Source organism: Carcharhinus amblyrhynchos, chromosome 9, assembly GCF_965287045.1.
Source record: "Carcharhinus amblyrhynchos chromosome 9, sCarAmb.v2.hapA, whole genome shotgun sequence".
NCBI lineage: Eukaryota > Metazoa > Chordata > Chondrichthyes > Carcharhiniformes > Carcharhinidae > Carcharhinus > Carcharhinus amblyrhynchos.
The window spans coordinates 72,448,612-72,474,756 of NC_137332.1; the positions used below are offsets into that span (position 1 = coordinate 72,448,612).

Below are 26,145 nucleotides of genomic sequence, written 5' to 3' on the forward strand. Positions count from 1 at the left end.
TGTTTGTTATTGTTTTGTACTTGATTACTTATCACTTGAGTGTTCACCATTAACAAGAATGGGTAATCTATTTATAAGCCCTGATGTGTGGGAGAATTCCCAACCTTCAAGTGATTGATATTGATCACATCAACATGGGAGATCCAGGTCTACCTTTCTATCCCATGGTACAATCTGTAATTAAATAGACTCACGTGTTCGGGTTGCAAACTGATTTAGTTGCATACTAAAGGGAATGATTTTAAGTATGGATAGTATGATTAGGAAATGTGACATGCATATAAATTGGATTAAACAATTTTGCTCCTCTTTTATAGGGTGTGAAGCAGGGAACTGTGCCCTACCTGAGGACTTTCATAACTGATCTAATTCTATTGGACGCTGCTCTTCCAGATTATGTTGATGTAAGTCTCTTTACGACATGTTGAGATTTCTTCTTTGCTGTGATTACAGTTGTTGTGCAAGTTGCTTGGAGATGGGAATCAAAGTGACAATAGAAGAATTAATGAGACTAATGAATGAAGCACATTAAAGACAGTACATGCACGGCTTTGATTTGGTGCTTTGTACTATGGATCAATCACTTGGTGATTTACATGCAGCCGACGAGGAAGCGAGCTATCTTGGATCTGGTGCTATGTAATGAGGCGGATAGAATTAGGGAACTTGCGGTGAAGGATCCTCTTGGGGAGAGTGATCATTGTATGGTGGAGTTTCTGGTGCAGATGGAGGAGGACAAGGTGGGTTCCCAGACACACGTCCTTTGTTTGAACAGAGGGGAGTACGGTTGGATGAGAGAAGAATTGGCGAATGTGGACAGGGGGAGCGCGTTGGAAGGTAGGTCTGCTGAGGAGCAGTGGAGGATCTTTAAGGAGATCTTTCTTGGTGCTCAGCAGAAATTTATTCCGATGGTCAAAAAGGACCGTAGGAGGAGAGGTAATAAGCCGTGGATAACGAAGGAGGTGAAGGAAAATGTTAAATTAAAAGCGGAGGCGTTTAGAGTAGCTAAGAGTAGTGGGCGAGAAGAGGATTGGGAGAGGTTTAAATGTCAACAAAGATTGACAAAGAAGTTGATAAAGGAGGGTAGGAGAAACTATGAAGCTGGGCTAGCGCTTAATATAAAAAAGGATAGCAAGAGTTTTTATAAATATATAAAAAGGAAGAGGCTGGCTAGGGTGAACGTTGGTCCCTTAGAGGGTGAGAAAGGGGACTTAGTGGTAGGGGATGGGGAAATGGCTGAGGTCTTGAATAATTTTTTTGTTTCGGTCTTCACGGAGGAGGACGTGAATAATTTGCCAGATGTTAGAGATGGAAAGGTGATAGGACTGGAGGGTCTCGATGACATTACTGTTACTAGGGAGGTGGTGCTCGACAGACTGGACGGGCTGATTGTGGACAAGTCCCCAGGACCGTATGGAATGCATCCGAGGGTCCTGAAAGAAATGGCGGAGGTGATAGTGGATGCCTTGGTGGTTATTTTCCAGACGTCGCTGGATTCCGGGGAAGTGCAGGAAGATTGGAAAACGGCTAATGTTACGCCGTTGTTTAAGAAGGGTGCCAGGCAAAAGGCGGGGAATTATAGGCCTGTTAGTTTAACATCTGTTGTAGGTAAAATGTTAGAATCCGTCATCAAGGAGGAAATAGCGAGGCATCTTGAGGGGAACTGCTTGATAGAGCAGACGCAGCACGGTTTCGTTAAAGGGAAGTCGTGTCTGACAAATTTACTGGAGTTCTATGAGGATGTGTCTAGGGCGGTGGATAGAGGAGAGCCGGTGGATGTGGTCTTTCTGGATTTTCAGAAGGCGTTTGACAAGGTACCTCACAAGAGGTTATTGCAGAAGGTAAGGGGGCATGGAGTTGGGGGTAGGGTGTTAGCGTGGATAGAGGACTGGTTGTCAAATAGGAGGCAGAGAGTGGGGGTCAATGGGTGCTATTCGGATTGGCGGATGGTGACTAGTGGAGTACCCCAGGGTTCGGTGCTGGGGCCTCAGCTATTTACCATTTATATAGATGATCTGGAGGAGGGAACCGAGTGTAGGGTGTCGAAATTTGCTGATGACACCAAAATTGGTGGAAAGGCAAACTGTGCGGAGGGTGGGGAGAGTCTACAGAAGGATCTAGATAGGCTGGGCGAATGGGCCAGGAAATGGCAAATGGAATTTAATGTTGGCAAGTGCGAGGTGGTTCACTTTGGTAGGAATAATGGTAGGAAGGATTATTACTTACGTGGAGAAAAACTGCAGCAGGCGACGGTGCAGAGGGACCTTGGGATCCTTGTGCATGAGTCGCAAAAACCCAGCCTGCAGGTGCAGCAGGTGGTCAGGAAGGCGAATGGGATGCTGGCCTTCATCGCGAGGGGGATTGAATATAAAAGTAGGGAGGTCTTGCTGCGGCTGTATAGGGCATTGGTGAGGCCGCAGCTGGAGTACTGTGTGCAGTTTTGGGCGCCATACTTACCCAAGGATATTTTGGCCTTGGAGGGAGTGCAGAGGAGGTTTACTAGGCTGATGCCAGAGTTGAGGGGGTTGAGCTATGAGGAGAGGCTGAATAAATTAGGCTTGTACTCGTTAGAGTTTAGAAGAATGAGGGGGGATCTCATTGAGACGTATAAGATGATGAATGGGATGGATAGGATAGAGGTGGAGAGACTCTTCCCGCTCAGAAAGGATAGTAGGACTAGGGGGCACAGCCTCAAGATAAAGGGAGGGCGGTTTAGAACGGAGTTGAGGAGGAACTTCTTCACTCAAAGGGTGGTGAATCTCTGGAATTCTCTGCCCATTGAAGTGGTGGAGGCTACCTCGCTAAATATTTTTAAGACGCGGGTTGATGGGTTTTTGATAAGAGAGGGGATTAAGGGTTATGGGGAGAGGGCGGGAATGTGGAGCTGAGCCAAGACAGATCAGCCATGATCTTATTGAATGGCGGGGCAGGCTCGAATTTCTTATTTCTTACGTTCTTATTTCTTATGCTCCTATTTCTTATGTTCTTATGTTCTTATTCACAAAGCAGCCAGTTAAGCGTAGCCCTATTTATTTTGTAGCCTGAAAATGTCATGTAAATTGCACACTTTTTATTTGCACAGGTAAGATTCTGTTAATTGGACATTTTTTTCCATTGCATTCTAAACTTTAAGTTTATTAATGTCACAAGTAGGCTGACATTAATACGGCAATGAAGTTACTGTGAAAATCCCCCAATCGCCACACTCTGGCGCCTGTTCGGTTACCCTGAGGGAGAATTTAACATGACCCAAGCAGCTAACCAGCATGTCTCTCAGACTCTGGGAGAAAACCAGAGCACCTGGTGGAGACCCATGCAGAGAGGGGGAGAACATGCAGACTCCCCACAGTGACCCAAGCGGGGAATTAAACCGAGATCCCTGGTGCTATGAGACAGCAGTGCTTGCCACTATCTCCCCTAGCTTGCCTACTTGTATAATGAACTTGGTGTTTACAAATTTGACTGTAGCAGAGGATTCTGTATAATTTTGCAAAATAATGCCCAGTCAGTGCAATGCATTTATTTGTGTTGTACACACGATTGAGTTTTGGCTACATTTTAATTTGGAACCAGATTTACAGGACTTGGATTTCATTCCTAGGAATCCTTTCAAGTTCACAATCTTGTAGTGTGATCTGACCTTTCTACAAGTCAAATTAATTTTTGCTGTTCTTGTTTGTCTCTTATAGAATGGTTTGATCAACTTTGAGAAGAGACGGAAGGTTCGTATAAATTATTGTACTGAGCAAAACTTCGACAGTTGTACTTGGGCGGGGGGAAATGGGGAGCATGCCTCTGTTATTGGGCTTGGAAGCGGGAATCCAAAACTCCAGACCTGAAACATAAAATTCACTTAAAATTGGATGAAGGAGGAAGTTGGTGTGGTTGTCTTTCCAGGAAAGCTAAATGCATGGAAAAGGAACAAGAGAATGTTTGGAGTCTGATGAAGACAGGAGAGGTATAAACACCAGCGCACAACCATTTGGGCCAAATAGCCTATGTCTGTGCTGTCAATTTGAGTAAGAAGTCTCACAACACCAGGTTAAAGTCCAACCAGTTTATTTGATAGTAAACCCACAAGCTTTTGGGGTTTGTCCCTTCGTCAGGTGAGTAGAGAGTTCTGGTCTCAAACAGAGCATGTAAAAGGCACACACAGTTTACAGAATACTGATTAGAATGCGAGTCTTTACAGCTAACCTGCTATTCAAGTCTTAAAGATGTAGACAATGTGAGTGGAGATAGCACAAGGCATAGATTAAAGAGATGTGTATTGTCTCCAGACAGGACAGTAAGTGAGATGTTGCAAGTTCATACAAGTCATGGGGGTTACAGATAGTGTGACATGAACCCAAGATCCCGATTGAGGCCATCCTCATGTGTGTGGAACTTGGCTATCAGTCTCTGCTCAGCGATTCTGTCGTGTGTCGTAAAGGCCGCCTTGGAGAATGCTTACCCGAAGATCAGAGGCCAAATGCCTATGAAGTGTTTGCCAACAGGAAGGGAACAGTCTTGCCTGGTGATTGTCGAGCGATGTTCATTCATCCGTTGTCGAAGCATCTGCATGGTCTCCCCAGTATACCATACTTCGGGACATCCTTTCCTGCAGTGTATTAGGTAGACAACGTTGGCCGAGTTGCAAGAATATGTGCCGTGTACCTGGTGGATGGTGTTCTGACATGAGATGATGTCACCCATGTCGATGATCCGGCATATCTTGCAGAGGTTGCTGTGGCAGGGTTGTGTGGTGTTGTGGTCACTGTTCTCCTGAAGGCTGGGTCGTTTGCTGCAAACAATGGTCTGTTTGAGGTTATGTGATAATTTGAAGGCAAGAAGTGGGGGTATGGGGATGGCCCTGGCGAGATGTTCATCTTCATCAATGGTATGTTGAAGACTCCGGAGAAGATGTCGTAGCTTCTCCGCTCTGGAGACAATACACATCTCTTTAATCTATGCCTAATGCTATGTCCACTCACATTGTCTGCATCTTTAAAACTCGAATGGCAGGTTAGCTGTAAAGACTCACATTCTAATCAGTATTCTGTAAACTGTGTGTGCCTTTATATGCTCTGTTTGAGACCAGAACTCTCCACTCACCTGATGAAGGGGCAAACCCCGAAAGCTTGTGGGTTTACTATCAAATAAACTGATTGGACTTTAACCTGGTGCTGTAAGACTTCTTACTGTGTTTACCCCATTCCAACGCCGGCATCTCCACATCATGACTGTTAATTTGATGCTGTTTGCTGACCAGCAGTCACTGCCAGTAAAGCATGGACCTAGTGGTGTTACATGAATTATATTATAATTTAGTGTTTTGGCAAGACTGAAGGCCTTAATTCTGAGACTGGTTGAATAGTTCCTCAATCATCAGATAGCAGTTTCTTCCAGAAGAGAAACATTTGCAGCAGTCATGGCATGTCAGTAAATTGAAGCAGGATTGCAGCTCCTGATTTTAGCACCAGTGATGGATTTTTAACACCCATTTCTGACTTTGCTACTATCAACTTTGCAAACATGCTTTATTGCTATGGTTACAGTTGAGCATGTTTTGTGCTATTTTCATTTTATGCCACGGAGAACCTGCAAATGCTAACACAACAGGAACCTGACCATGTGGAAAGCAGTGACACTTCATTCCTAAAACTGCAACTTGAGCTCCATATTTTTAGCCGAACCCAGGAATGAGATGGGTTCCTACCTGATCCACTTTGCACCCTGCCTGGTTTGACTCCAGTGGCTCATGAAATCAGGAGGGATACAAAATGGGCATCTATCCCAAATCCATACATCCCCCACCTAGGTGGATACGACTGTAGTCTTATCAACTGACCAATTTTACACTTTACAACCCAACAGTGCTATGCTTTTGTCAAATTTTCACCCGGATAAAGTCTTCCTCTTTTACCTGTCAAACTGACACTGAATGCAAGATAGAACAGAACGGCCACAGCCCATGAGAAGAAAACTCTGCATCGGTTAGGTTCCAGAATATTCTAGCTACACATTGTCCACAAAGTTCATGGTTGAATAATCTATATGGAAATTCATTGCTGAAGCACAGCATGGGCCATTGATTCCCAATGAAAGGTTCTGAGGCATGAGCCATTACGCATCAAATCTAGCCAACAAAATGTTTTAAAATAGTTTTGGTACTATTCTAAAATCAATGACTCGGGTAAAGCAGCAGCAATTACAGCAGCTTTGAATCTCAACTTGCAACTTTTTTTTCCATGTTCTTTTTAGGAATTTGAGATAATAGCACAAATTAAACTGTTACAGTCTGCTTGCAATAACTACAGCATCAAACCTGTCCAGAAGTTTCTAAAATGGTTTCACGGTCAACAATACTTGACTGACAAAGAAAGGTAAGAGGGTATGCAAACATGTGCTGATCAAACCATCAAGGGTTGTATAATCTTCCACCATTAATGAGCTTGACAGTTCCCTGTTATAAATATTTTTGTTATGGGAACCATACAGCACAGGGAAAAGTTCATTCAGCCCATCTTGTCTGTGCCTGCTCAAAGATTGTTTAAAAAAATAGCCACCTGTTCTAATCACACATTTTCACAACTCGTCCGTAGCCTAACTAATTTAAAAAGGTACCAGGCTTATAACCTGAAAGTATCTGCCTCTACCAACAAGAATTCAGACACTCACCATGCTCTGGGTGGAGAAGTCCATCTATCAATCACCTTAAATCTGTGCCCCCTGAAAATTGACCTCTCCGTTAGGGGGAGCTGGGTTTTCCTCATAGCCTCAATTTTCAAGCCCTGATGAGATTCCTGTAAATCTCCTCTACTCCAGAGGAATTATGTTGTTCCTGTAACATGGCAGCCAGGACGACCATAATTCGAGTTGTGGCCTAACTGGTGTTTTATATGGGTTCCAGCATTACGTCACTGCTTTTGCAATCTATATCTTGTCCAATTACAGAAACATTCCATATGCCTTCTGTATCATAACCATCTGTATTGCCATCTTCAGCGACCCGTGGGATGGACTCCGAGGTATTGCATTTCATCTACCTCTCCCGTTTATTTCCTATTCCCTTGCATCAACTTGCACTTCAGGTTCAATTCCATTGCCAGTTTTTCCACTCGCCAACCAAATCATTTTGGGTGGATGTACAAACACTGCCATCATATACATGTCTTTATATCAGTATGTAGTAACATGCACCAAACTAATAAGCCAATAGTTACAGGAAAAAATGAGACCCTGATTCAGAAACCATGTTTGAAGTTTCTACTTTGAACACATCTGGTGATCCAGATGTAAATTATGCTACTTTTTGAAGCTTCTGCTCAAATATGATTGTGCACCACTGACCTTTATCGCTCACAATTGGTCAACATTTTAGAAAGTGTTTGTACGAATTTGTACGAAGTGTTTGCCTCAAATTATTCCTTGATGTACTGCTATTTTATTAGTTATCTCAAAAACCCCAAAGTTTAATCAATACCTCATCCTCCACCTGGGATTTGAAATAATTGAAATGGACTTGTGGAAAGCTTTTATACAGTTGCATTGAATTGCAACAGTTGGCTTCTTAGTAAATGAACAAAAATGAGCTTAAATATTCTTGCACCTTTTACACCACCTCAGGCTGCAGACAGACCTGCTGAGCCATTACCTGGAGTGATTCATTTGAGCTGGGAGTATGGCCATTTTGTGGGTGGGGGAAGCTTTTATTGTTTTCCTTTTTGGAATGGCTTGATTGATTTTGGGAAGATTGCACTAGAAACATTGGCAGCACAAACTCTTGCCCTTTTAATCCCATCATTGCCAGTCAACAAGATCTGCTCCTCATTTTGGTATCTGTACTCCTAGCACATGAGGGTTGGTCACTCAGTGAATGATGGACCAACTCCTTTCATTAACAATGAGTAGCTGCCCACCATCAGCTGTGTGCACTCATGGGTCAGTTTAACTCAGTTGGCTAGATGGCTGGTTAGTGATGCAGAGCAACAGCAACAGATCAGGTCCAATTCCAATATTAGCTGAGGTCAGTAATGAAGTCCCTGCTTTCTCAACCTTCCCTCTTGCCTGAGGTGTGGTAATCCTCTGGTTAAATCACCACCAGCTTATACTCCCCATCCAAGGAGAGAGTAGTCTTTGGTCATCTGGGACTATGTCGACTTTACCTTCATGTGAAAATACAGATAAGGCCAGGAACTGCTGGTGAATTTGTAGCCTAATGCTAAGTAGTGCACTTCCTACTGCTTTATTTTCCTGTACCTGATGTTCAGGTTGGAGGATTTTGTTCCCTTCAGTGTGTCCCACAAAAAGGCTATGATGATAATGGTGGCTGTCATCTAAAAATGTCTGACACATGAAGTTAAATTCATTTCCATCTGCATTTCATGCGGTACAAAAGATTGCAGTTCCAGCAGTAAGAACCAGCAGTTAATCATTAATCAAAGTGCAGCGTTCTCCAGCCTGAAAATAAGAGCCTTTTGGAAGCAAATTAATCCTTCATGCAAATATTTTGTTTGTACAAATGAGTTTTTCAAAGTGACAGGAATATTAAGCAAAGACACCTCTTTATTTTAAATGAACCTTGTGTGAAATATGTTTATCTGCCATCCTGCAGCTTGCGTGTGTCCTCTGAACTAGAGGCAGCTCCTAATGGTAGTCCTACATCACCAAAACTGAGAAAGAGTATAGTGAAACGCCTCAGCTGGTAAGTCTCATAAACAGAGGGTGGAAACTCATCTGGTTGCTTTCTCTGCAATAAGTGCCAATAGACAGGCATGATGTGCATCAGTTTCACGATGCATGTATACTTTAATTTGTGTCCAATATTGTTTTACTGGAGTGTGAAGATTCGGTGGTTGATAAAATTTAGTTTGAGATAATGTGATAACCGTTGCGGGTTGTTCGCGCCTCGAGCCTATATCTGTTGTCGACTAATTGATAGAGGCTGATTGCTAATGACTAATCAATGACTCCATTACCATTGTATCATTTGATTGGACCAGACAGTCTTGTCCAGCAATTCCTAAGTATCAAATGAAAGCAAGTGTATAAATGGCTAGACCTTTTCAAATTTGCACTTAGAGGGGGAATCTCAAAAATGGATTAAAATGAAAGGGCTTTGAGCATAGTTGTGTGCCTACAGAATAAAAACTGAATGGAGTTGATTATTTGAATGCAAATCCAATCATCTACATTCCATTTTCTCTAAAGTTTACTGTTATGTGGATCAGCAAACAGCAAAACAAATCTATCTGCAACTCTATCACTGGTGATTCATGTTTGAAGATCGAATATACAAATTAACATGCAAGTGTGTGTGTGTATCAAAACTACAAAGACATTTTGTTCTCAGATATTTCCTGCCGCAGTAAAGCACCATCTTTTATTTATCTCCACATGGGCAAGGACTAAACAAAGTGGAGGTTGAGGGAGAATCACTCCTTACTACTGTGTTGTACCTTGCAGTACCTTGCAGTAGTCTGTATTGCAAATTGTGATTGTTTTGGTCATAGAGAATATTGAAATTGAGGCGGAGAAACATATATTCATTGCCTGGTATATCATCTTTCTATATAATTGGGTTGGCTTTAGTTGCATGTTATAAGTTCATAAGATATAGGAGCAGAATTAGACTCTTTGGCCCATTGAGTCTGCTCCGCCGTTCAATCACCCTTCAACCCATTGCCAATTAAAAATCTGTCTAACTCCTCAAATTTACTCACTGTCCCAGCATTCACTGCACTTTGGGGTAGCAAATTCCACAGATTCACAACCCTTTGTGAGAAACAGTTTCTCTTCAACTGTTTTAAATTTGCTACCTCTTATCCTAAGACTGTAACCTCTCATCCTAGAATGTCCCACAAGAGGAAGCACCTCTTCCACATGTACTTTATCCAAACCTTTTGTCATCTTGTATACCTCTTGACCTCCCCTCATTCTTCTAAATTCCAGAGAGTATAGGCCTAAACTGTTTAATCTCTCTTCATTCAACAAGCCTTTCATCTCTGGAATCGATCTAGTGAACCACCTCTGAACTGCCTCCAATGCCACGAACTCTTTCCTCCAATAAGGAGCCCAAAATAGTGCACAATACTCCACGTGCGGTTTCACCAATGCCTTGTATAGTTGCAACAACACTTCCTTATCTTTATTCTATTCCTTTGGCTATAAATGGCAACATTCCATTTGCTTTCTTTATTGTCTGCTGTACCTGCATGCTAATTTTCTGTGATTCATGAATGGGATATCCCAGATCCCTCTGCATCAGAGCATCCTGAAGTCTCTCCCCATTTAGGTAATAGGTCACCTTCCCATTTTTCTGACCAAAATGCATGACCTCGCATTTGCACACATCAACTCCATGTGTCACATTTTAGCCCACTCTCCTAACCTATCTATAGTCATTTAAGGTTCTTTCTTCCTCATTGCAACTTACTGTTACACCTATTTTTGTGTCATCTGCAAATTTGGCTGTTGAGCCTTTGATGCCTATATTATGTTGAGTATTGAAGCTTAGTTGTTATCACTCTCCAAGAATCATAATGAATACGCTTTATTTGATGTCACAGTTTGTCAACTGTCTGTTCTTGCTTCCCCTATAACATTTAATGCCTATTGTCAACTCCAGGCACCTGTAGTGCTAAATCATTTTTGTTTGCATCCAGCCATTTGTGCCACACAGCAGCTATTTTGGTATTTATGCTTATTTTCATGGACCAAGCTGCAGGGAATGAAAAATTGGAGCAGCCAATGGGCATAATCAGTTATTCCCATTGTTGCAGATCCTTGAAGCAAATTATTGACTAATGCTGTGAGTGCCTGTTCAGAAGTTCTGTACAATTTTGGCTGTTGCTTTCTTTAACTAATGACATACTGAACATGGCCCACTGCATTTGCCAGCAGTTTTGTGCAACATCATTAACTGTCAGCTAGATGTTTTGTGTTTTGCCTTTTTGGTCCTATCATGCCAGAACATTGCCATTAGTGTTGTCGTTGAGAACATAAGAACATAAGAAATCGGAGCAGGAGTAGGCCATCTGGCCCTTGGAGCCTACCCCGCCATTCAATAAGATCATGGCTGATCTGCCGTGGCTCAGTTCCACATTCCCGCCCTCTCTCCATAACCCTTAATCCCTTCTCTTATCAGAAACCCATCAACCCGCGCCTTAAAAATATTTAGCGAGGTCGCCTCCACCACTTCAACGGGCAGAGAATTCCAGAGATTCACCACCCTTTGAGTGAAGAAGTTCTTCCTCAACTCCGTTCTAAACCGCGCCCCCTTTATCTTGAGGCTGTGCCCCCTAGTCCTACTGTCCTTCCCGAGCGGGAAGAGTCTTTCCACCTCTATCCTATCCATCCCATTCATCATCTTATACGTCTCAATGAGATCTCCCCTCATTCTTCTAAACTCTAACGAGTACAAGCCTAGTTTATTCAGCCTCTCCTCATAGCTCAACCCCCTCAACTCCGGCATCAGCCTAGTAAACCTCCTCTGCACTAACTCCAAGGCCAAAATATCCTTGCGTAAGTACGGTGCCCAAAATTGCACACAGTACTCCAGCTGCGGCCTCACCAATGCCCTATACAGCCGCAGCAAGACCTCCCTACTTTTATATTCAATCCCCCTCGCTATGAAGGCCAGCATCCCATTCACCTTCCTCACCACCTGCTGCACCTGCAAGCTGGGTTTTTGCGACTCCTGCACAAGGACCCCGAGGTCCCTCTGCACTGTCGCCTGCTGCAGTTTTTCTCGGCTTTTCACGATATTGCATTTGGAACCTTTTGGGAGTGGGTCTCATTTTTGTTCTGCTTCATCTGGCTCTGGTTCAAATACGCTATTTATAGTGATAATTTTATTTCTTGGATTGTCTAATGGCAGATGGCATTGATTCCTATTAAAATTCATTGCATTTCCGTGGCCTATTTGTTAGCCTTGACTCATCCCAGTCAGAGAACTAAATTCAAGTTTCACTCAAAAGATTTAAGCATATAATCTCGCTGATGTTTCTCAGTGCAATGCTCGACAAGGTGCTGCTCTGTCGGAAGTACAGTTTCAGATGAGACTTTTACACAGGAGGTCCCCGTCTACCCTCTCAAATGTGAAGAATCCAATGGTACTCTTCAAAGAGCAGCTGAGGACTTTTTATCAACATACATCCTTCCTCTAACATAAATGATATTAATTGATGTTCTTGGGATCCTGTACACTGCCATGTTTTCTACAGCGTGACAGTGACTATACAGTCTAATTGCTTATTTGGCATTAGTTTGCAGATAAGAGAGTGCCTCTTAAAGCTTGACTACATCCGACTGTTTACCTCCTGCACTTCAACTGTTGAAATGGACTTGTAGAAAGCTTTCATATAGTTGCATTAAATTGCAACAATCGGCTTCTTAGTAAATGAACAAAAAATGAACTTAAATATTCTTGCATCTTTTACACCACCTCAGGCTGCAGACAGACCTGCTGAGCCATTACCTGAGCCATTCATTTCAGTTGGACTACGCCCATTTTGTGGGTGGGGGAAGCTTTTATTATTTTCCTTTCTGGAATGGCTTGGTTGATTTTGGGAAGATTGCACTAGAAACATTGGCAGCACAAACTCTTGCCCTTTTAATGTTTTGTCTGCTCCCATCATTGCCCGTCAACAAGATCTGCTCCTCATTTTGGTATCTGTACTCCTAGCACATGAGTGTTGGTCACTCAGTGAATGATGGACCAACTCCTTTCATTAACAATGAGTAGCTGCCCACCATCAGCTGTGTGCACTCATGGGTCAGTTTAACTCAGTTGGCTAGATGGCTGGTTAGTGATGCAGAGCAACAGCAACAGATCAGGTCCAATTCCAATATTAGCTGAGGTCAGTAATGAAGTCCCTTCCTTCTCAACCTTGCCTCTTGCCTGAGGTGTGGTAATCGTCTGGTTAAATCACCACCAGTCAATACTCTCCATCCAAGGGGAGAGTAGTCTTTGGTCATCTGGGACTATGTCGACTTTACCTTCATGTAAAAATACAGATAAGGCCAGGAACTGCTGGTGAATTTACAGCCTAATGCCAACTAGTGCACTTACTACTGCTTTAATTTCCTGTACCTGATGTTCAGGTTGGAGGATTTTGATTCTGCTCAGTGTGTCCCCACAAAAAGGTTATGATGGTAATGGTGGCTGTCTTCTAAGAATATCTGACACATGAAGTTAAATTCATTTCCATCTGCATTTCATGCAGTACAAAAGATTGCAGTTCCAGCAGTAAGAACCAGCAGTTAATCATTAATCAAAGTGCAGTGTTTTCCTGCCTGAAAATAAGTGCCTTTTGGAAGCAAATTAATCATTCATGCAAAATTTTTGTTTGTGCAAATGAGTTTTTCAAAGTGACAGGAATATTAAGCAAAGACACCTCTTTATTTTAAATGAGCCTTGTGTGAAATATGTTTATCTGCCATCCTGCAGCAATCGTGTGTCCTGTGAGCCAGGGGCAGCTCCTAATGGTAATCCTACATCATCAAAACCGAGATATAGTATAGTGAAACTCCGCAACTGGTAAGTCTCATAAACAGAGGACGGAATCTCATCTGGTTGCTTACTTTGCAATAGGTGCCAATAGGCAGACATGATGTGCATCAGTTCCACCATGAATGTATATTTTAATCTGTAGCCAATATTGTTTTACTGGAGTGTGAAGATTCGGTGGTTGATAAAATTTAGTTTGAGATAATGTGATAACCGTTGGGGGTTGTTCGCGCCTCGAGCCTATATCTGTTGTTGACTAATTGATAGAGGCTGATTGCTAATGACTAATCAATGACTCCATTACCATTGTATCATTTGATTGGACCAGATAGTCTTGTCTAGCAATTCCTATGTATCAAATGAAAGCCAGTGTATAAATGGCTAGACCTTTTCAAATTTGCACTTAGAGGGGGAATCTCAAAAATGGATTAAAATGAAAGGGCTTTGAGCATAGTTGTCTGCCTACACAATAAAAACTGAATGGAGTTGATTATTTGAATGCAAATCCAATCATCTACATTCCATTTTCTCTAAAGTTTACTGTTATGTGGTTCAGCAAACAGCAAAACAAATCTATCTGCAACTCTATCACTGGTGATTCATGTTTGAAGATCAAATATACAAATTAACATGCAAGTGTGTGTGTGTATCAAAACTACAAAGACATTTTGTTCTCAGATATTTCCTGTCGCAGTAACGCACCATCTTTTATTTATCTCCACATGGGCAAGGACTAAACAATGTGGAGGTTGAGGGAGAATCACTCCTTACTACTGTGTTGTACCTTGCAGTAGTCTGTATTGCAAATTGTGATTGTTTTGGTCATAGAGAATATTGAAATTGAGGCGGAGAAACATATATTCATTGCCTGGTATATCATCTTTCCATATAATTGGGTTGGCTTTAGTTGCATGTTATAAGTTCATAAGATATAGGAGCAGAATTAGACTCTTTGGCCCATTGAGTCTGCTCCGCCGTTCAATTACCCTTCAACCCATCGCCAATTAAAAATCTGTCTAACTCCTCAAATTTACTCACTGTCCCAGCATTCACTGCACTTTGGGGTAGCAAATTCCACAGATTCACAACCCTTTGTGAGAAACAGTTTCTCTTCAACTGTTTTAAATTTGCTACCTCTTATCCTCAGACTGTAACCTCTCATCCTAGAATGCCCCACAAGAGGAAGCATCTCTTCCACATCAACTTTATCCAAACCTTTTATCATCTTGTATACCTCTTGACCTCCCCTCATTCCTCTAAATTCCAGAGAGTATAGGCCTAAACTGTTTAATCTTTCTTCATTCAACAAGCCTTTCATCTCTGCAATCGATCTAGTGAACCACCTCTGAACTGCCTCCAATGCCAACACATCTTTCCTCCAATAAGGAGCCCAAAATAGTGCACAATACTCCACGTGCGGTTTCACCAATGCCTTGTATAGTTGCAACAACACTTCCTTATCTTTATTCTATTCCTTTGGCTATAAATGGCAACATTCCATTTGCTTTCTTTATTGTCTGCTGTACCTGCATGCTAATTTTCTGTGATTCATGAATGGGATATCCCAGATCCCTCTGCATCAGAGCATCCTGAAGTCTCTCCCCATTTAGGTAATAGGTCACCTTCCTGTTTTTCTGACCAAAACGCATGACCTCGCATTTGCACACATTCAACTCCATGTGTCACATTTTAGCCCACTCTCCTAACCTATCTATGGTCTTTTAAGGTTCTTTCTTCCTCATTGCAACTTACTGTCACACCTATTTTTGTGTCATCTGCAAATTTGGCTGTTGAGCCTTTGATGCCTATATTATGTTGAGTATTGAAGCTTAGTTGTTATCACTCTCCAAGAATCATAATGAATACGCTTTATTTGATGTCACAGTTTGTCAACTGTCTGTTCTTGCTTCCCCTATAACATTTAATGCCTATTGTCAACTCCAGGCACCTGTAGTGCTAAATCATTTTTGTTTGCATCCAGCCATTTGTGCCACACAGCAGCTATTTTGGTATTTATGCTTATTTTCATGGACCAAGCTGCAGGGAATGAAAAATTGGAGCAGCCAATGGGCATAATCAGTTATTCCCATTGTTGCAGATCCTTGAAGCAAATTATTGACTAATGCTGTGAGTGCCTGTTCAGAAGTTCTGTACAATTTTGGCTGTTGCTTTCTTTAACTAATGACATACTGAACATGGCCCACTGCATTTGCCAGCAGTTTTGTGCAACATCATTAACTGTCAGTCAGATGTTTTGTGTTTTGCCTATTTGGTCCTATCATGCCAGAACATTGCCATTAGTGTTGTCGTTGAGAACATAAGAACATAAGAAATAGGAGCAGGAGTAGGCCATCTGGCCCTTCGAGCCTGCCCCGCCATTCAATAAGATCATGGCTGATCTGCCGTGGCTCAGTTCCACATTCCCGCCCTCTCTCCATAACCCTTAATCCCTTCTCTTATCAGAAACCCATCAACCCGCGCCTTAAAAATATTTAGCGAGGTCGCCTCCACCACTTCAACGGGCAGAGAATTCCAGAGATTCACCACCCTTTGAGTGAAGAAGTTCTTCCTCAACTCCGTTCTAAACCGCGCCCCCTTTATCTTGAGGCTGTGCCCCCTAGTCCTACTGTCCTTCCCGAGCGGGAAGAGTCTTTCCACCTCTATCCTATCCATCCCATTCATCATCTTATACGTCTCAATGAGATCTCCCGTCATTCTTCTGAACTCTAACGAGTACAAGCCTAGTTTATTCAGCCTCTCCTCATAGCTCAACCCCCTCAACTCCGGCATCAGCCTAGTAAACCTCCTCTGCACTCCCTCCAAGGCCAAAATATCCTTGCGTAAGTACGGTGCCCAAAACTGCACACAGTACTCCAGCTGCGGCCTCACCAATGCCCTATACAGCCGCAGCAAGACCTCCCTACTTTTATATTCAATCCCCCTCGCTATGAAGGCCAGCATCCCATTCACCTTCCTCACCACCTGCTGCACCTGCAAGCTGGGTTTTTGCGACTCCTGCACAAGGACCCCGAGGTCCCTCTGCACTGTCGCCTGCTGCAGTTTTTCTCGGCTTTTCACGATATTGCATTTGGAACCTTTTGGGAGTGGGTCTCATTTTTGTTCTGCTTCATCTGGCTCTGGTTCAAATACGCTATTTATAGTGATAATTTTATTTCTTGGATTGTCTAATGGCAGATGGCATTGATTCCTATTAAAATTCATTGCATTTCCGTGGCCTATTTGTTAGCCTTGACTCATCCCAGTCAGAGAACTAAACTCAAGTTTCACTCAAAAGATTTAAGCATATAATCTCGCTGATTTTTCTCAGTGCAATGCTCGACAAGGTGCTGCTCTGTCGGAAGTACAGTTTCAGATGAGACTTTTACACAGGAGGTCCCCGTCTACCCTCTCAAATGTGAAGAATCCAATGGTACTCTTCAAAGAGCAGCTGAGGACTTTTTATCAACATACATCCTTCCTCTAACATAAATGATATTAATTGATGTTCTTGGGATCCTGTACACTGCCATGTTTTCTACAGCGTGACAGTGACTATACAGTCTAATTGCTTATTTGGCATTAGTTTGCAGATAAGAGAGTGCCTCTTAAAGCTTGACTACATCCGACTGTTTACCTCCTGCACTTCAACTGTTGAAATGGACTTGTAGAAAGCTTTCATATAGTTGCATTAAATTGCAACAATCGGCTTCTTAGTAAATGAACAAAAAATGAACTTAAATATTCTTGCATCTTTTACACCACCTCAGGCTGCAGACAGACCTGCTGAGCCATTACCTGAGCCATTCATTTCAGTTGGACTACGCCCATTTTGTGGGTGGGGGAAGCTTTTATTATTTTCCTTTCTGGAATGGCTTGGTTGATTTTGGGAAGATTGCACTAGAAACATTGGCAGCACAAACTCTTGCCCTTTTAATGTTTTGTCTGCTCCCATCATTGCCCGTCAACAAGATCTGCTCCTCATTTTGGTATCTGTACTCCTAGCACATGAGTGTTGGTCACTCAGTGAATGATGGACCAACTCCTTTCATTAACAATGAGTAGCTGCCCACCATCAGCTGTGTGCACTCATGGGTCAGTTTAACTCAGTTGGCTAGATGGCTGGTTAGTGATGCAGAGCAACAGCAACAGATCAGGTCCAATTCCAATATTAGCTGAGGTCAGTAATGAAGTCCCTTCCTTCTCAACCTAGCCTCTTGCCTGAGGTGTGGTAATCGTCTGGTTAAATCACCACCAGTCAATACTCTCCATCCAAGGGGAGAGTAGTCTTTGGTCATCTGGGACTATGTCGACTTTACCTTCATGTAAAAATACAGATAAGGCCAGGAACTGCTGGTGAATTTACAGCCTAATGCCAACTAGTGCACTTACTACTGCTTTATTTTCCTGTACCTGATGTTCAGGTTGGAGGATTTTGATTCTGCTCAGTGTGTCCCCACAAAAAGGTTATGATGGTAATGGTGGCTGTCTTCTAAGAATATCTGACACATGAAGTTAAATTCATTTCCATCTGCATTTCATGCAGTACAAAAGATTGCAGTTCCAGCAGTAAGAACCAGCAGTTAATCATTAATCAAAGTGCAGTGTTTTCCTGCCTGAAAATAAGTGCCTTTTGGAAGCAAATTAATCATTCATGCAAAATTTTTGTTTGTGCAAGTGAGTTTTTCAAAGTGACAGGAATATTAAGCAAAGACACCTCTTTATTTTAAATGAACCTTGTGTGAAATATGTTTATCTGCCATCCTGCAGCAATCGTGTGTCCTGTGAGCCAGGGGCAGCTCCTAATGGTAATCCTACATCATCAAAACCGAGATATAGTATAGTGAAACTCCGCAACTGGTAAGTCTCATAAACAGAGGACGGAATCTCATCTGGTTGCTTACTTTGCAATAGGTGCCAAAAGGCAGACATGATGTGCATCAGTTCCACCATGAATGTATATTTTAATTTGTAGCCAATATTGTTTTACTGGAGTGTGAAGATTCGGTGGTTGATAAAATTTAGTTTGAGATAATGTGATAACCGTTGGGGGTTGTTCGCGCCTCGAGCCTATATCTGATGTCGACTAATTGATAGAGGCTGATTGCTAATGACTAATCAATGACTCCATTACCATTGTATCATTTGATTGGACCAGATAGTCTTGTCTAGCAATTCCTATGTATCAAATGAAAGCCAGTGTATAAATGGCTAGACCTTTTCAAATTTGCACTTAGAGGGGGAATCTCAAAAATGGATTAAAATGAAAGGGCTTTGAGCATAGTTGTCTGCCTACACAATAAAAACTGAATGGAGTTGATTATTTGAATGCAAATCCAATCATCTACATTCCATTTTCTCTAAAGTTTACTGTTATGTGGTTCAGCAAACAGCAAAACAAATCTATCTGCAACTCTATCACTGGTGATTCATGTTTGAAGATCAAATATACAAATTAACATGCAAGTGTGTGCGTGTATCAAAACTACAAAGACATTTTGTTCTCAGATATTTCCTGTCGCAGTAAAGCACCATCTTTTATTTATCTCCACATGGGCAAGGACTAAACAATGTGGAGGTTGAGGGAGAATCACTCCTTACTACTGTGTTGTACCTTGCAGTAGTCTGTATTGCAAATTGTGATTGTTTTGGTCATAGAGAATATTGAAATTGAGGCGGAGAAACATATATTCATTGCCTGGTATATCATCTTTCTATATAATTGGGTTGGCTTTAGTTGCATGTTATAAATTCATAAGATATAGGAGCAGAATTAGACTCTTTGGCCCATTGAGTCTGCTCCGCCGTTCAATTACCCTTCAACCCATTGCCAATTAAAAATCTGTCTAACTCCTCAAATTTACTCACTGTCCCAGCATTCACTGCACTTTGGGGTAGCAAATTCCACAGATTCACAACCCTTTGTGAGAAACAGTTTCTCTTCAACTGTTTTAAATTTGCTACCTCTTATCCTCAGACTGTAACCTCTCATCCTAGAATGCCCCACAAGAGGAAGCATCTCTTCCACATCAACTTTATCCAAACCTTTTATCATCTTGTATACCTCTTGACCTCCCCTCATTCCTCTAAATTCCAGAGAGTATAGGCCTAAACTGTTTAATCTTTCTTCATTCAACAAGCCTTTCATCTCTGGAATCGATCTAGTGAACCACCTCTGAACTGCCTCCAATGCCACGACATCTTTCCTCCAATAAGGAGCCCAAAATAGTGCACAATACTCCACGTGCGGTTTCACCAATGCCTTGTATAGTTGCAACAACACTTCCTTATCTTTATTCTATTCCTTTGGCTATAAATGGCAACATTCCATTTGCTTTCTTTATTGTCTGCTGTACCTGCATGCTAATTTTCTGTGATTCATGAATGGGATATCCCAGATCCCTCTGCATCAGAGCATCCTGAAGTCTCTCCCCATTTAGGTAATAGGTCACCTTCCCGTTTTTCTGACCAAAATGCATGACCTCGCATTTGCACACATTCAACTCCATGTGTCACATTTTAGCCCACTCTCCTAACCTATCTATAGTCATTTAAGGTTCTTTCTTCCTCATTGCAACTTACTGTCACACCTATTTTTGTGTCATCTGCAAATTTGGCTGTTGAGCCTTTGATGCCTATATTATGTTGAGTATTGAAGCTTAGTTGTTATCACTCTCCAAGAATCATAATGAATACGCTTTATTTGATGCCACAGGTTGTCAACTGTCTGTTCTTGCTTCCCCTATAACATTTAATGCCTATTGTCAACTCCAGGGACCTGTAGTGCTAAATCATTTTTGTTTGCATCCAGCCATTTGTGCCACACAGCAGCTATTTTGGTATTTATGCTTATTTTCATGGACCAAGCTGCAGGGAATGAAAAATTGGAGCAGCCAATGGGCATAATCAGTTATTCCCATTGTTGCAGATCCTTGAAGCAAATTATTGACTAATGCTGTGAGTGCCTGTTCAGAAGTTCTGTACAATTTTGGCTGTTGCTTTCTTTAACTAATGACATACTGAACATGGCCCACTGCATTTGCCAGCAGTTTTGTGCAACATCATTAACTGTCAGTCAGATGTTTTGTGTTTTGCCTATTTGGTCCTATCATGCCAGAACATTGCCATTAGTGTTGTCGTTGAGAACATAAGAACATAAGAAATAGGAGCAGGAGTAGGCCATCTGGCCCTTCGAGCCTGCCCCGCCATTCAATAAGATCATGGCTGATCTGCCGTGGCTCAGTTCCACATTCCCGCCCTCTCTCCATAACCCTTAATCCCTTCTTTTATCAGAAACCCATCAACCCGCGCCTTAAAAATATTTAGCGAGGTCGCCTCCACCACTTCAACGGGCAGAGAATTCCAGAGATTCACCACCCTTTGAGTGAAGAAGTTCTTCCTCAACTCCGTTTTAAACCGCGCCCCCTTTATCTTGAGGCTGTGCCCCCTAGTCCTACTGTCCTTCCCGAGCGGGAAGAGTCTTTCCACCTCTATCCTATCCATCCCATTCATCATCTTATACGTCTCAATGAGATCTCCCCTCATTCTTCTAAACTCTAACGAGTACAAGCCTAGTTTATTCAGCCTCTCCTCATAGCTCAACCCCCTCAACTCCGGCATCAGCCTAGTAAACCTCCTCTGCACTCCCTCCAAGGCCAAAATATCCTTGCGTAAGTACGGTGCCCAAAACTGCACACAGTACTCCAGCTGCGGCCTCACCAATGCCCTATACAGCCGCAGCAAGACCTCCCTACTTTTATATTCAATCCCCCTCGCTATGAAGGCCAGCATCCCATTCACCTTCCTCACCACCTGCTGCACCTGCAAGCTGGGTTTTTGCGACTCCTGCACAAGGACCCCGAGGTCCCTCTGCACTGTCGCCTGCTGCAGTTTTTCTCGGCTTTTCACGATATTGCATTTGGAACCTTTTGGGAGTGGGTCTCATTTTTGTTCTGCTTCATCTGGCTCTGGTTCAAATACGCTATTTATAGTGATAATTTTATTTCTTGGATTGTCTAATGGCAGATGGCATTGATTCCTATTAAAATTCATTGCATTTCCGTGGCCTATTTGTTAGCCTTGACTCATCCCAGTCAGAGAACTAAACTCAAGTTTCACTCAAAAGATTTAAGCATATAATCTCGCTGATTTTTCTCAGTGCAATGCTCGACAAGGTGCTGCTCTGTCGGAAGTACAGTTTCAGATGAGACTTTTACACAGGAGGTCCCCGTCTACCCTCTCAAATGTGAAGAATCCAATGGTACTCTTCAAAGAGCAGCTGAGGACTTTTTATCAACATACATCCTTCCTCTAACATAAATGATATTAATTGATGTTCTTGGGATCCTGTACACTGCCATGTTTTCTACAGCGTGACAGTGACTATACAGTCTAATTGCTTATTTGGCATTAGTTTGCAGATAAGAGAGTGCCTCTTAAAGCTTGACTACATCCGACTGTTTACCTCCTGCACTTCAACTGTTGAAATGGACTTGTAGAAAGCTTTCATATAGTTGCATTAAATTGCAACAATCGGCTTCTTAGTAAATGAACAAAAAATGAACTTAAATATTCTTGCATCTTTTACACCACCTCAGGCTGCAGACAGACCTGCTGAGCCATTACCTGAGCCATTCATTTCAGTTGGACTACGCCCATTTTGTGGGTGGGGGAAGCTTTTATTATTTTCCTTTCTGGAATGGCTTGGTTGATTTTGGGAAGATTGCACTAGAAACATTGGCAGCACAAACTCTTGCCCTTTTAATGTTTTGTCTGCTCCCATCATTGCCCGTCAACAAGATCTGCTCCTCATTTTGGTATCTGTACTCCTAGCACATGAGTGTTGGTCACTCAGTGAATGATGGACCAACTCCTTTCATTAACAATGAGTAGCTGCCCACCATCAGCTGTGTGCACTCATGGGTCAGTTTAACTCAGTTGGCTAGATGGCTGGTTAGTGATGCAGAGCAACAGCAACAGATCAGGTCCAATTCCAATATTAGCTGAGGTCAGTAATGAAGTCCCTTCCTTCTCAACCTAGCCTCTTGCCTGAGGTGTGGTAATCGTCTGGTTAAATCACCACCAGTCAATACTCTCCATCCAAGGGGAGAGTAGTCTTTGGTCATCTGGGACTATGTCGACTTTACCTTCATGTAAAAATACAGATAAGGCCAGGAACTGCTGGTGAATTTACAGCCTAATGCCAACTAGTGCACTTACTACTGCTTTATTTTCCTGTACCTGATGTTCAGGTTGGAGGATTTTGATTCTGCTCAGTGTGTCCCCACAAAAAGGTTATGATGGTAATGGTGGCTGTCTTCTAAGAATATCTGACACATGAAGTTAAATTCATTTCCATCTGCATTTCATGCAGTACAAAAGATTGCAGTTCCAGCAGTAAGAACCAGCAGTTAATCATTAATCAAAGTGCAGTGTTTTCCTGCCTGAAAATAAGTGCCTTTTGGAAGCAAATTAATCATTCATGCAAAATTTTTGTTTGTGCAAGTGAGTTTTTCAAAGTGACAGGAATATTAAGCAAAGACACCTCTTTATTTTAAATGAACCTTGTGTGAAATATGTTTATCTGCCATCCTGCAGCAATCGTGTGTCCTGTGAGCCAGGGGCAGCTCCTAATGGTAATCCTACATCATCAAAACCGAGATATAGTATAGTGAAACTCCGCAACTGGTAAGTCTCATAAACAGAGGACGGAATCTCATCTGGTTGCTTACTTTGCAATAGGTGCCAAAAGGCAGACATGATGTGCATCAGTTCCACCATGAATGTATATTTTAATTTGTAGCCAATATTGTTTTACTGGAGTGTGAAGATTCGGTGGTTGATAAAATTTAGTTTGAGATAATGTGATAACCGTTGGGGGTTGTTCGCGCCTCGAGCCTATATCTGATGTCGACTAATTGATAGAGGCTGATTGCTAATGACTAATCAATGACTCCATTACCATTGTATCATTTGATTGGACCAGATAGTCTTGTCTAGCAATTCCTATGTATCAAATGAAAGCCAGTGTATAAATGGCTAGACCTTTTCAAATTTGCACTTAGAGGGGGAATCTCAAAAATGGATTAAAATGAAAGGGCTTTGAGCATAGTTGTCTGCCTACACAATAAAAACTGAATGGAGTTGATTATTTGAATGCAAATCCAATCATCTACATTCCATTTTCTCTAAAGTTTACTGTTATGTGGTTCAGCAAACAGCAAAACAAATCTATCTGCAACTCTATCACTGGTGATTCATGTTTGAAGATCAAATATACAAATTAACATGCAAGTGTGTGCGTGTATCAAAACTACAAAGACATTTTGTTCTCAGATATTTCCTGTCGCAGTAAAGCACCATCTTTTATTTATCTCCACATGGGCAAGGACTAAACAATGTGGAGGTTGAGGGAGAATCACTCCTTACTACTGTGTTGTACCTTGCAGTAGTCTGTATTGCAAATTGTGATTGTTTTGGTCATAGAGAATATTGAAATTGAGGCGGAGAAACATATATTCATTGCCTGGTATATCATCTTTCTATATAATTGGGTTGGCTTTAGTTGCATGTTATAAATTCATAAGATATAGGAGCAGAATTAGACTCTTTGGCCCATTGAGTCTGCTCCGCCGTTCAATTACCCTTCAACCCATTGCCAATTAAAAATCTGTCTAACTCCTCAAATTTACTCACTGTCCCAGCATTCACTGCACTTTGGGGTAGCAAATTCCACAGATTCACAACCCTTTGTGAGAAACAGTTTCTCTTCAACTGTTTTAAATTTGCTACCTCTTATCCTCAGACTGTAACCTCTCATCCTAGAATGCCCCACAAGAGGAAGCATCTCTTCCACATCAACTTTATCCAAACCTTTTATCATCTTGTATACCTCTTGACCTCCCCTCATTCCTCTAAATTCCAGAGAGTATAGGCCTAAACTGTTTAATCTTTCTTCATTCAACAAGCCTTTCAGCTCTGGAATCGATCTAGTGAACCACCTCTGAACTGCCTCCAATGCCACGACATCTTTCCTCCAATAAGGAGCCCAAAATAGTGCACAATACTCCACGTGCGGTTTCACCAATGCCTTGTATAGTTGCAACAACACTTCCTTATCTTTATTCTATTCCTTTGGCTATAAATGGCAACATTCCATTTGCTTTCTTTATTGTCTGCTGTACCTGCATGCTAATTTTCTGTGATTCATGAATGGGATATCCCAGATCCCTCTGCATCAGAGCATCCTGAAGTCTCTCCCCATTTAGGTAATAGGTCACCTTCCCGTTTTTCTGACCAAAATGCATGACCTCGCATTTGCACACATTCAACTCCATGTGTCACATTTTAGCCCACTCTCCTAACCTATCTATAGTCATTTAAGGTTCTTTCTTCCTCATTGCAACTTACTGTCACACCTATTTTTGTGTCATCTGCAAATTTGGCTGTTGAGCCTTTGATGCCTATATTATGTTGAGTATTGAAGCTTAGTTGTTATCACTCTCCAAGAATCATAATGAATACGCTTTATTTGATGCCACAGGTTGTCAACTGTCTGTTCTTGCTTCCCCTATAACATTTAATGCCTATTGTCAACTCCAGGGACCTGTAGTGCTAAATCATTTTTGTTTGCATCCAGCCATTTGTGCCACACAGCAGCTATTTTGGTATTTATGCTTATTTTCATGGACCAAGCTGCAGGGAATGAAAAATTGGAGCAGCCAATGGGCATAATCAGTTATTCCCATTGTTGCAGATCCTTGAAGCAAATTATTGACTAATGCTGTGAGTGCCTGTTCAGAAGTTCTGTACAATTTTGGCTGTTGCTTTCTTTAACTAATGACATACTGAACATGGCCCACTGCATTTGCCAGCAGTTTTGTGCAACATCATTAACTGTCAGTCAGATGTTTTGTGTTTTGCCTATTTGGTCCTATCATGCCAGAACATTGCCATTAGTGTTGTCGTTGAGAACATAAGAACATAAGAAATAGGAGCAGGAGTAGGCCATCTGGCCCTTCGAGCCTGCCCCGCCATTCAATAAGATCATGGCTGATCTGCCGTGGCTCAGTTCCACATTCCCGCCCTCTCTCCATAACCCTTAATCCCTTCTCTTATCAGAAACCCATCAACCCGCGCCTTAAAAATATTTAGCGAGGTTGCCTCCACCACTTCAACGGGCAGAGAATTCCAGAGATTCACCACCCTTTGAGTGAAGAAGTTCTTCCTCAACTCCGTTCTAAACCGCGCCCCCTTTATCTTGAGGCTGTGCCCCCTAGTCCTACTGTCCTTCCCGAGCGGGAAGAGTCTTTCCACCTCTATCCTATCCATCCCATTCATCATCTTATACGTCTCAATGAGATCTCCCCTCATTCTTCTAAACTCTAACGAGTACAAGCCTAGTTTATTCAGCCTCTCCTCATAGCTCAACCCCCTCAACTCCGGCATCAGCCTAGTAAACCTCCTCTGCACTCCCTCCAAGGCCAAAATATCCTTGCGTAAGTACGGTGCCCAAAATTGCACACAGTACTCCAGCTGCGGCCTCACCAATGCCCTATACAGCCGCAGCAAGACCTCCCTACTTTTATATTCAATCCCCCTCGCTATGAAGGCCAGCATCCCATTCACCTTCCTCACCACCTGCTGCACCTGCAAGC

At 42.2% G+C, this 26,145-nt stretch overlaps 1 protein-coding gene across 1 annotated transcript in view; it reads left to right on the top strand.

The window, feature by feature from the left end:
* The window catches only part of LOC145348584 (uncharacterized), a 151,422-nt gene that overhangs the window by 83,742 nt on the left and 41,535 nt on the right, over positions 1-26,145 (top strand). The window contains exons 37-40 of the mRNA XM_080196772.1: positions 318-404; positions 3,690-3,722; positions 6,244-6,365; positions 8,597-8,686. Coding sequence (XP_080052898.1) covers positions 318-404; positions 3,690-3,722; positions 6,244-6,365; positions 8,597-8,686 — 332 coding nt within the window. The remainder of the gene's footprint in view (positions 1-317; positions 405-3,689; positions 3,723-6,243; positions 6,366-8,596; positions 8,687-26,145) is intronic.